This window comes from Eulemur rufifrons, chromosome 30, assembly GCF_041146395.1.
Source record: "Eulemur rufifrons isolate Redbay chromosome 30, OSU_ERuf_1, whole genome shotgun sequence".
In the NCBI taxonomy this organism is placed as follows: domain Eukaryota; kingdom Metazoa; phylum Chordata; class Mammalia; order Primates; family Lemuridae; genus Eulemur; species Eulemur rufifrons.
Window position 1 is genome coordinate 133,329,886 of NC_091012.1, and position 12,587 is coordinate 133,342,472.

The 12,587-nt window shown below is 38.0% G+C and overlaps 1 protein-coding gene across 3 annotated transcripts in view; it reads right to left on the minus strand.

Annotated features, from left to right (window-relative positions):
* Positions 1–12,587, minus strand: part of GLRA2 (glycine receptor alpha 2) — a 189,976-nt gene that overhangs the window by 113,714 nt on the left and 63,675 nt on the right. For all 3 annotated transcript variants that reach the window (XM_069463657.1, XM_069463656.1, XM_069463658.1), the window contains exons 6-7: positions 11,282–11,419; positions 9,394–9,608 (exon numbers count right to left, since the gene is read on the minus strand). In XM_069463657.1, coding sequence (XP_069319758.1) covers positions 9,394–9,608; positions 11,282–11,419 — 353 coding nt within the window. The remainder of the gene's footprint in view (positions 1–9,393; positions 9,609–11,281; positions 11,420–12,587) is intronic.

The window sequence follows — 12,587 nt, forward strand, 5'->3', positions numbered from 1 at the left end:
TGGCCCAGAGCATGTGCCTGGCATATTTGGGAAACAGCAAGGACAGTGTGCCTGGAGCAGTGATCTAGAGGGTGGGTTAGTGGGAGACAAGGTCAAAAGGAAATGGGGGATAAACTCTGAATGACACTGTTCACCATGGTGAGGGCACTGGCTTTTGCCCTGAGTGGGATGGGGAGCTATGGGAAGACTTTCAACAGAGAGGGGGCTAAACAGGAATTTTCTGGCTGTTGTGTTGAAAATACAACGTAGGGGGCAAAACGGAATTAGGAAAGCCATCCAAAGAGTGTTGCAGTACCAGGTGTGGTAGGCAGAATTCTAAATCCCGCCCTCCCCCAGATTTCCAGTCCCAGCTATATATATATAGTCTTGTTATTCCATCAAACACTAATCTAGGGACTGCTATGAAAGGATTTTACAGATATAATTAAGGTCTCATATCAGTTGGCCTTAAAATATAGAGATCATTAGGTGGGCCTGATATAATTAATGAATGCTTTAAATCTGGGTCTAGAGGAAGTCAGAGATTTGAAATATAAGAAGGAATTCATGCACTGCTACTGACTTGAAGATGGAGGGAACCACATGGAAAGAAATGTGTATAGCCTCCAAGAACTAAGGGCAGCTCCTGGCTGACAGCCAGCAGCAAGGAAATGGGGACCTCAGCTCTACTGTTGCAAGGAGCTGAATTCTGCCAACAAGATTGATCTTGGAAGCAGACTTTTCTTCAGAACGTCCAGAGAAAAACTCAGCTGATACCTTGATTTAAGCCTTATAAGACCCTGAGCAGCAAACCCAGTCATGCTAAGCCAGACTTCTGATCTACGGAAATATGAGCTAAAAAATGGATATTGTTTGTTATATAGCAATAGAAAATTACTACGTCAGCTGAGAGCGTACTAATATTTCCTACTACGCCATAAGATATCTATATTTATTTTAATTCATAAGCACAATACCCTTTAGATAAATGAATGCATTACATTGCATATACACAAACACATAATTTCTCTGAAGAAATAAGCATATTTTGTGTAAGAATATGTACAGAAAAGGAAGCCTGCCCAATTGTTAGTGAGTGCTCAAATTGGTATGTTTATCACCAGCATCCTGCTGCTTTCTGAGCTGTGACAGATGTTTTATAAAGAGAGGCAGGCACTCAACAATTGCCTAATTGGGGCTTCTTCTTATGGAAAGCTATGAGGAAACTTTTCGAAAGTATGTGAGAAAACTACCTGGAAGAGATGGGATTTTAAGAGTGGCTTGAAAATTAGAAAGAAAGAGTATCACCAGACTAAATGTGTAGAGTATTATAGACTTGTTCCATAGAAACTAAAGTTAATATCAGTCATTTCCTTACAAACAGAGTGGTGTTGGGGAATTTGTGTCCAAAGAAAAACTTCATCTATTTTCAAGAAAATTTAGTTTCGGTGCTGCCTCCTCAGGGCCCTTTCTCCAGGAAGTCTCAGACAGGGTCAAGGATCCTTTGTGCAGCTATAACCTCTGTACCCAACTCCATCACTAATTGTATCAGTTAATTTTTGCTGTGTAATGAACTAGCCCAGGATTTAATGGCTTAAAATAATAGCCATGTATTTGTTCACAATTCTGTGGGTTAACAATTTGTGCTGGGCCAATTTGTGCTGGATCATCTCTGTTCCACCTGGTGGTGGCCAGGTACTCTCACATGTTTGTTGTCCAGTGGCAGTTGATGGTCTCAGCTGTCTAATGGTTAGCTGGCTGTCACCATGGTGATAAAGATAACTGGGCCATGTGTCTCTTATCATTCAACAGGCTAGCCTGGCCTTATTCACACAGTGGTTGGTCATAGGATCCCAAGAGCAACAGGAGAGGGCTAGCTCCAATATGCAAGCATTTTTTAAGTCTTTTCTTATGTGACATTTGCCATCATCCTATTGGCCAAAGCAAGCCACATGGTTAAGTTGACAGTCAGTATAGGAGGAGGCTATTACCCAAGAGTGTAGATACAGGGAGAGGAATTATCACAGCCATTTTTATAAAAAATCTACCCCATTGTTCTTACTGCACTGAATTATAATCTATTTTATGTATATGTCAGTCTTCTTAAGGACAGAAGTTCTGTTTCTTTTTGCCTGTATTGTGAACATGTAACACAGTGCCTGACACTGTGTTATATCCTCTACAATAGTTTATTTTTTTCTCGCTGTGTGGTGTTTATAAGAAACAAAGCCATTTGGGCTGTATGACCTAGAGATACCCATTTTAGTGAAATTGAAAAAAAAACAGTTCAAAATAATCCTGAACCTCAAAATGCCACCCCCCAAAGACTTCTGAGTCTCACCAGGACTTGAGCAGAAGCACAGCCTTGGTAGCTTCTCCCACTGTCAGCTTCCCTACAAGGCTGCGAACAACATTCTTAAACTAAAGTTCCAGTGGTGCTCTAGCTCTGTCCCCAGAGAATTCTCACACGTCATCTCTTTGCATATTTTTATCACACACTCACTACATCAACGACTCTTCAATTTGCTGTGGCTTAGAAAATGTCAGAAGAGAATGTTTATGAAGTCTCCCACATATGCAGACATCTGACTAAAGCAAGCAGGCCTGGAGATCAATTTGCCAAAGCTTGGCTTTCTTACTTTTCAATCTTTTGTCCAAGAACTTCATAAAATCCTGATTATGTACAAAACAAAATTGTTCCCAACACTTTTCAGAAATACTAGTCTGACCTAGGAAAGTCATTCAAATTAGCTGGGGATGGACCTGATTCAAGGAGAATCATTTTTATTTTTTAGAGCTAAAGCAGATATCCAACAAATCCTTATTTTGAAACTCCTATAGGTATCAGTCTTACTGCTTTCATAGTTCCTCTTAATGCAGCCTCTAGTTAGAAGCATTCTGGTGGGGAATAAAGCAAGACGAAATGTGGCAGGACTGTGGCCTCTTTTGTTTTAAATTCCAAGTGTGTCCTGGGTTTGGCAGCTGCTTGAAATGTTCCAGCTGGTCTTTGTTGACCAGATGGCTGAAAAGTAGGGAAATTTCCTTATATAGGAAATAGGGCATCCCAGTTAATAATGGCTAAACACAATGTCTCTGGATCCTTACTCCAAAGAGACAGTCATGGGCCTGTCAGAGTCACACCTTGTCATCCTAGCTGTCCCTTACCAGTGCTTGCTCTCATTTCTACAGTCTCTCAGCTGCAGCCACAAATGAGGATTCAAGACACTCAGGAATGGCTACAAAGCATTCAGCTATAATAACAACCATGGAGTAAAGGAAAATAATTGTTTAACCCCATTTGGCCATATGCAAAGCCTGCCTGATGTCTCAGCATTACATTCAGTTTATCCTGATATTTTCCTGAGGGTTGGAAGGACAATAGTACACTCAGCCTTCAGCCTGCCACTAAGGGTTTTATGCTCCAAACGGTAAAAAAAAAAAAAAAAAAAAAAAAAAAAAAAAAAAAACAAGACATTGCCAGCAGAATAGCTTCTTGGAGGTTGCAGAGGCATATATTTAAAAACTAATTTTATAGCTTCAAAGGAGAAGGTACCTATGGAACAGATATCATGCTGGTATTTGATTTTCCTGTATTTTGAGAAGGCATTGAAGTTCTGAAGAACAAGAAAACAAAAAAAAAAAAAAAACAAAAAAAAAACACAAAGGGCTTTGGTTGGCAGGAAGGCAAGATATTAACTTGAAATCAATAAACACAAGTTTCTTACTTGAAATGTGTTTAAAATTTGTGAAGCATGTTGGAAACCTGCCCAGATTGTCTTCTAGAAAACCTTATTTTATAAGTGCAGCCCAAATATTATGAGTAGAAGGTCTTCATTGCCTGGAATGCCCTTTACTCCTACTCTACCTACTTAATATGCTTCATAGACTCAGCTCAGGCTACCTCCTTCAGGCCATTTTCCTAACTCTGCTCCTTCTCTCCCTCCTTCCCTTGCTCCCTCCCTCGCACCTGCCCCTCCTCCTTCCCCTCCATTCCTTCCTCCTCTACTTAATAGGTTAGGCATCTTCCTTGATATGGCTTTATATTCCACATTGCTTAGTAATCACCAGTCCAAATGTCTGTCGCTGGCCTACAAGATTACAAGCCTCTGAGGGTAGGGACTGTGTTATATTTATCTTTGACCCCTAGCACAATGCATGGCACAGAGAAAACTTCCAATAAGTGTTACCCAAATAAATGAATGGCTGAGTGAATCATCAATTGAATTACTCTTGACCACAAGTATTTTAAACACCATTCATTCAGTGACTCTTTACTGATCACCTACTGTAAATCAGGTGTTGTGCTAAGTGGTGGGTATGTAAATATTTACAATATCCATGAAGTCCTTGCCCTCATAGGGATAACAGTCTAAAATTAAGAATGCTTATTTATAAATGTAATAATATGGGAACAGGATCTTCTAGTTGCCTCAGAATTTCTACTTAAGTCCTACACCAAGTAGAGACTCTACACATATGCATGCAGGATGCAGGACTTTCTAGAAGAAAGTAAATGTTGTCTAAAGACCACTGCATCCAATACCCTATATTATTACAGAAAACAAGACATTTGAAAGGAATTAATTGAAGTAATGGAATTTGGGGATGTTGACAGTACTGTGGCATCCTCTCTACTCTCCTAAAGATGAGAGAAAGGGGTTCACTCCCAGCCCCCCATAAGAGAAGAGACTGGCATCTCCTCCACATAACACGTATTTGCTGAGCTGCTAAAATTCCAACAAGTTGCTCCTGGATTAAAGAGTAAAATAGCTCTTAAGAGAACCTCTTATGCATCCTCAGTAGTTTGGGTTTTGTTTGAAAATATAAACACCAATGACTGTTTCTTACCTGGATAAATTCTGAAGGCAATAGGTTAGCTGGAATTCCCAAGATGGTGGGGTGAAAGCAGAACAGTTAGCAATTGGTTAAATTATATTTCCACCATTTAGCAAGGCAATAATGCACAAGTTCTTAGTGGACAAAATAAATGGTATGGAAGATGGTCAAATGAGAGTCATCTGGAAAACATGTTAACCAAAAGGGTTGTCTACTTGAGTAAGGGGACCCCAGGAGTAAGAAGTTATATGGAATACACTGCTAGGAGGTGATAGCTAAGAAAATATTTTAATACATCAGCCAGAGAGTACATTATTCATCCAGAAATGGTATAGTATGTGGGATTCCCTGGAAACTCCAAAGAATTCAAGTTCAATTCATAAGACATCCAGCACTTAGAGGCTTGCCATTAGAGAAGGCATCAATAGTTAGATTACAACAGTGTCAGTCACATGCAACTTTGATCCATCCCCCCCTTCACCCTCAGCCCTCAACAATTATAAAGTCAGCAGTAGGAGTGGGGGAGGGAATTGGAAACACAAGGAGACACTGTGAAGGAACAGATAATTTGCTCCACCTCTCTGCACATCTTCAAGGCAAAAGTCAGGCCTGAGCTGAGTGCAAGGGAGGAAAGGAACTTTGAATCGTGTGTGAGACTGAAGTCTTGGTTTAGACTAGATGATTTTTTAAAAGTCTTATAAAAGCATTTGTCACCAATACTTTAACTGTCTATTAAATTATAAAATAAATGTTTGTGCGTTCTGGGTCTAACAGCATGGCATGTGGTGACTGAGAATCTATGGAATCCTCCTGATATGTCCTCCAGGGGCAAGGAGGACAGAGCCTAGTAAGGATGTTTAATGGCAGTGATTGGAGAAAAATATAGATATTGCTTATTCAGGCCCTCTGGAGCTTAACCCATCCAATAAACTGTCTACCTATGAAAAACATACACATGTGTTTACATGCATATATATATATAGCTGTCCCTCAGTATCTGAGGGGGATTGGTTTCAGGACACTTGTCAACCAAAATCTGTGGATGCTCAAGTCCCTTATATAAAATGATGGTCACATATAACCTAGGCACATCCTCCCGTATGCTTTAAGTCATATCTAGATTACTGATACTACCTAATACAGTGTAAATACTATATAGATGGTTGTTATGCTATAGTTTTTTATTTGTATTATTTTTGTTTTATTGTTATTTTTATTGTTTTTTCTAAATATTTTTTATCCATGGTTGGTTGAATCTGTGGATGCAGAACCTGTGGATATGGAAGGCCAATTGTATATACACATGCATATGCTAAACTTTGGTTTATCTCTTTAACAGGACAACTATAACCAAATAACGGGCCATCCAAAGAACATGGCATATTCTATTAATAACGCCCTTTATGAGTCTTTAATATAACCTCCCATCCCATCGAGCAGTCTTTTTTACTATGTTATGGACAAGGAACACTAACAACAAAAATAACCAGAATGAGTTGAGTACCTACCACGTACAAAAACTTGGCTAAACAATTTATATGGGTAGTGCCTCATCTTATCCTCATTTAATTTTTGAAAGGGATAGATAATAATGTTCTCATTTTAGAAATGAGGAAACAAACTTAGAGAGGCTGAACGAAATGAAAGCTCCAAGGTTTAGATTCAGGCCTGCCTATATTTCAAAAAATATCTTTATTCATGTGTTCTTAACTTCCCAAAGTCTGCTTGAGAACTTCTGGAAAAGGGGACATAATCCTTTAGAAAAATTCTATTCTTTTATAGTATATGTCATATTATTATAAAATTCTTCTGTATATTAAAACTATAGTATTTTTCAGTAAGACTTTTACCCATAGATTCTGCTTCAAGTTTATTTTATCTTCTACATGGGGGAACATGGCTGTTCATTAATTTATTTATATATTCAATGAGGATTCACTGATCATCTAGTCTAAGCCACATACTGTTCTAGATGTTGTAGTTAACACAATGAACAAGATAAAATTCCTGCCTGCATGGAACATACAACCCACAAAGCATCCCATAGATCTTCCCTCACTCACTCTAGTCATCCTCAGTTCCTACTTTTTTCTCATTACAAATTTAAAAATTTTTAAGAACTATACATATGTTTGCTAGAACACAGTGAGATACAAACACTCATATACAAATGTATGATCATACATATAAAAGCATAAAAGAAAACCCTAAATAACCAAGAGGTAAAATAAATGGTGACTAATATAGCAGATAGACTATCATTGAGTCATTATGCTCAAAATAGAGTTTTCATGTCATGGGAAATGACACTTAGTCTAGAACTGTATAAAAATTTGATCTCAATTTTCTGTGTGTGCATGTGAGTTTGCACACAAATGCACATAGCAAAAAAGAGTGGAAGGAAATACATCAATGTCTTAACAATAGTTCCTTACTAGATGGTTAACAATGATTTCTGTGTTTTCTATAGCAAGCATGTCTTACTTTTAAAGTGCAATGTGCATGTATACTCTATATAGTGCATTCCTGTAGGCCCTGTAGCAACAGTACAATCAGCATGGTGGAGCATCTGGTCAGGGATGACAGTGTTTACAAATTGAGTATTTATATATGCATATGTTTAAGTAAGCGTATGGTCAATTCTTTATTTTCCAAGACTCACTTTTTATCCCATTTTGGTTTCTGACTATCATTCATGTGAGTCACATCTCCTCACGGTCAGTTGAGAGCCAACCATGTTTAATAATAGCCTAAGAAAAGTACATGTAGGAAGATAAACCTGAAAGTGGTAAAAGGATAACCACTATGAGTTCAGAGCCAAGTATAAAATGATGTTTGATTATACCCTCTCTTGGTTTATTTGAGTTCCTGATAGCTTCTACATACAAATTACTGACCAGTGCCCATTTATTTAGCAATAGTTTTGACCGTTGATGCAGAATCATAACAGCTTCATAGAATAAATAACAAATTTATAAAAACTCAAGCTCCCATTTTGAAAATGTATGACTACTCTTTTCATAGCAATGAGTGTTTGGAGGCTAAATGTCTTATATTTTGACATTATCTGCTCACAATTTGGCACCAGTACTTTAGCTGCCTATGAAATTATAAAATGTACGTTTGGGCATCCTGAGGTTTTATGGCATGGCAGGCAGTGATATCAATAACTAATAACTAATGAGAAATTAGCAAATGAACCTGTTTAGGAGGGGTACAAAGTGGATTAGAATTACTATTGGGTAAAATTGATCTGTGATTAAATAGCTGAAAAAAGCCATTAGTATTACTGACATCTGTATTCCAGTAGAAATATGACATAGGTACATATACTATTTGTTATTCTAGAAGTTAAAGTATCAGAGATAGCTCTATTCCTTCCTCTATGAACATACAAAACCTAATATTTATCTTTGGAGGCATGGGACTTAATAAATTGTATAACTATTTCCCCAGTATCCAGTCCACCTCCACTATAGCCACAGACATCCTGTATATGCCATAGGAGATAATGTGAAACATGATCTAACATTTCTCATCATGTCAAATACAGCACAACCAAACAGAAGCTTAAGCCAGCAAAAATATAGGATTACAACTCAATTATTTTCTGGAACTGGGTTTTGGAGAGGTGGCTCAACCAGTATGAGATGGTGTACACTCAATGTTAAATTGAACTCACATTCCTGGAAAATTGAAGCCAATGGCTCAATGTACTTGGTGAAAGGAGAAAGCACACACAGGCACACTTCTGGGGTGCTGGGGTATTTCACAAGCAGGACATTTATCATTACTTGCTTAAGCAATGTTTACAAGTACAGAGGGCCTGTCTTACATAAAAATAGATTACACAGCCACTTACGGGTTATTAGTTGAGGTACTACAAAATGTCTAAGTGTCCTTGATATCCACCCCACACTCCTCTGTCCCCCTGTCACAGTTCTTGGAATTTTCACCATCTTAGGTGACTCCACTGTTCCTTCTCTAAATAACTGTGTTAACTAGAAAATAGTAGCATATCAACCATTAAAGAAAATTAAGGCATGGCAAAGATTCATGTATCTGATTTGCTACACCCTAATGTTGTATGTTAATTTCTTATATATATTCATTGATATGGCTTTTCTGTGTAAATTTCCAGGACCTTAATTCAAACTTTTATTACTGTAAATGACTTCACTGAGCATGTGAATTGAAGTAGCCTCACTAATAAATACCTGACAATACAGCATAAATTGCATCAATCTTACTCCAATTCCTGCAAGCTTCATGGCTCATAAACAACTGAGGTCAAAAGCACTCAAGGGCTTCTTAGAATTCCTGAGCCATGGTTCTTCCTCCAGTCATTCCTCTTCTCTCTCAATCCCATGATTCCCCTTTCCCCTCAGTTATATTGAGGGTTCCCCGTGTCCACAGAGCCCTGGTTCTCTCAAACTCAGCCTTTTGTTCTCTTACTACACTTGCATCTACAACAATGCCGTAGGATGGCAAACATTTCTGTCTTCACAGAATTCTCCAGCCCACAGGTCTTTGGTGAACCTCTCAGGTCATTTGTTGTTAAGCAAGGAAATTTCTTACCTTTGGCAGAGATGCCCTGGAACCTGAACTCTGGGTAGTCATCGTTAAGACTGTAGTGATGCCCAGTGCAACCCTGGCAGGGGCTGCATCCATGTTTATCCAAAAGGAGACCCAGGACAAAATGACTATCAGCAGGCTGGGGATGTACATCTGGATCAAATAATATCCCATTTGACGTTCCAGGTGAAACTTGACCTCAATGCAGGTAAACTTTCCTGGAAGCAGGAAATGATCATTTAAAGTCCAATTTGAATTTGTCTTTCCAATTCCAGCATCCCACTTTATTTTTTTTAAGAGTATTACAGATGGATTTGGGAGATTGCACAAAATTCTCCCCCTACATAACCAATTCAACTCTTCTCCAACTCAACCAGTAATGAAAATAATTACTGTGAGATAGTAGTGATAATAATAGTGTGAGAATGTGTGATCTAAAGAGTCACTGGACCAAAACCATATGGCATATTTAATTTTTTAAATCTGTGCTTGCTGCAGCTTAATTATTTTAGACAGAGCTTCAGAATTTGGAAGACTGACATAAACTGACCAGTGGAAATAAAATATTCAGATTTTGTGGGGTTATAATATGCAATATGTAGCACATAATATGTAATATATAGCATTTACATATAAGATATAATATATAACATATGACATATACTACATGATAGTTGAAACCATTCCCTCCTAAGTAGTAAAGTTTACATAAAACCCCAAAAGTATTTCAATAAATGTGTATCTATCTTTGTGTTATTAATGGAAGGAGAAAAATATACATTTCTATAAGCCATGTGTATAATCCAGTTATTATAAAAATTTCCTAGCTTTCTGGGTAATTGCTTGAGGACATTTACAATATTTCTAGAGACCATTTACTGTGTTTCTTTGCCTATAAAAAAAGAGTACATATAAAGCTATTAACATTTTTAACATATTATTAAGAGATAGATATTCCTGCCTCTTCCCACTTTTTTCTTCTTTAATCGGCTTAGAGTTAGAACCCCAGAAGGTAATTTCACTTAGTCCATATAAATTACAAGAGATAGGGTTGGTTGATTTGTTCTTGGTTAGAAACAACACCTTGGAATCAGGTTTTAGTTACTTCACAGGAAGTCACTGTTGACTGCTACAACAAGTGTTCATGAGTCATTTTCCTCAGCAAGGGACCCGGACTAACCATTATGTCTTGATTGTCTCTCCGTGATCAGCTTGCATGGTATCAAAGACCAGGATGTTCATAGGTAAAGCTATCAACTTTACTGGGCAGGCATAATCTTCCAGGCAACAACAGATGCCCACTTGTTGCTACCACCTCAAATTCTCCTCCATGACCCCACCCCATGTGTCTGTCAGCACTACTGATAGCACATGACTTTAGAGTCAGCTGAATTCCTGCCAGCTGATTGTCATCCAAACTGCTATTGCTGTCCGGGACTCAAGAGCATAACAGCTCCATTTCCGGGTTTACAAAGACCTATGTTATTATCCCTCTCTTCTACTAAGGCAGAGAACACAAGTTGACTTGAGGATCCATTGTCAAGAGTGGATGCTAGGAAGGGGCCAGAATTCATGTGTTTTCTGCACCACTAATGAGGTGTCCTACACCTTTCCTCAGACTCATTTGACAACAGATGGCCAGCAAGAGAATGGTAAAAGATTCCCAACCCTCTCTCCTTCTCTCTACATTCTGGAGAAATTATCTGTTGTGCTCGCTGACCTATTCCAGAGGGTATAGGAATCTTATCTGTTGAGGGGGTTTTGAGGCAAACTGAGTCCATGCCATGTAGCTCTGTTTGCTTGGTAAATATGCAACAATTAAGGTGATAGGATATATGCCCTTAGCTGCAAATGGAGCTCACTTGGGTTTAGCATCTGAAAGAAATCTTACCAGTGTTGTAATGCTTTGTACAGTAGCCAAGTTCCTTCTCTTCTTTCAAAATAAACTGAGGCAGAGTCAATCCTTCAGCAACTTGCACCGGGCCATCACTTAACCACTCAAATATCAGGTCATTCATCGTGTACCCAACTGGAGTAAAGAAATCATAGTGAAAACCTAAGTATGTCTTTTTCAGAAAGCTTGAAAGTCTAGCCATGTAAAGAAATAAACAAGGAAACCGTCGAAAGCAGACACATGCTCAATCAATTCAAGAGTATTCTAAATAAAAGAGCTGCAATCATCATGACAGCTACATGTCATTGGAGCCAAAGAAATTGAAGACAGGAAGCTACTTCTGGATGGGTTTGTGTGTGTGTGAGTGTGTGTGTGTGTGTGTGCATGCATGTATGTGTAATGAGAAAATGGAATCTATAAAGTCTATTTTTTTCTGCCTCTTTATTCACTAACTTTTTCTGAAGAACAAACAAGTAAACAAACATAAAAATCTTTTGAAGATTGTCTTTACTTGCAAGAGCTGTATCTTTGGCAATCCAATAAAACAATCCAATTCCCAGTGCCAGTCTTAGTACTTCAAATGAAAGCCATTCTTTTCTTTACTGATAATGAATTCATCATGGGCCTGCCTAAAATATTTCAAATTGCAGACTTGGCCATTCTCCCTCCTATGGTATATTAGCTTTACTCTCAGAAGGCTTATGTTAAAGTCCTTCTACTTTAGCAAGTGGGGAAGGCTATATAGGTAGGTAACCTAAGAGAAAATTGTGGAATATGCAAATTAAGAATATTCATTTGTGCTAGTGTCTTGCTAACTGGGCCCACTCATCACAATTATTAATATGAAGTAAAACAGATTCCCTATTATGGAAGATCATATGGCTAAATGACTTGACCTGTCCAAAGTAAGACTGTTATAAGTTTAGTAAACCAAAATTAACTTAGTCTCCAAGCTCCTGCTAACTAGGTCACTATCTGTCAATAGCTTCTGCATCTTTCTCTACCCTAGAAATGAAGGCTACTCTTCTTTCACACATCATTTCTCTACCCTCCCCCTTTATTTGTGATGTTTGAACTTTTAAAATGAGAGTGATAAGGACAAAGGATATTATGTGAGGTCTTGGTTGGCCAATAACCTCAGCATGTTTATTAAGTTTATAGATTCTTATTCTTATTTACTGCAAGATAGTGACTCACCAAAGCTACCCAGAAATCAATGGCAAATTTAATTAGAATCTAATTTCCTCTTTTTTTGGACCACCATTTTAATTCACAACCAAAAACATAAAAACATGGAAAGCAA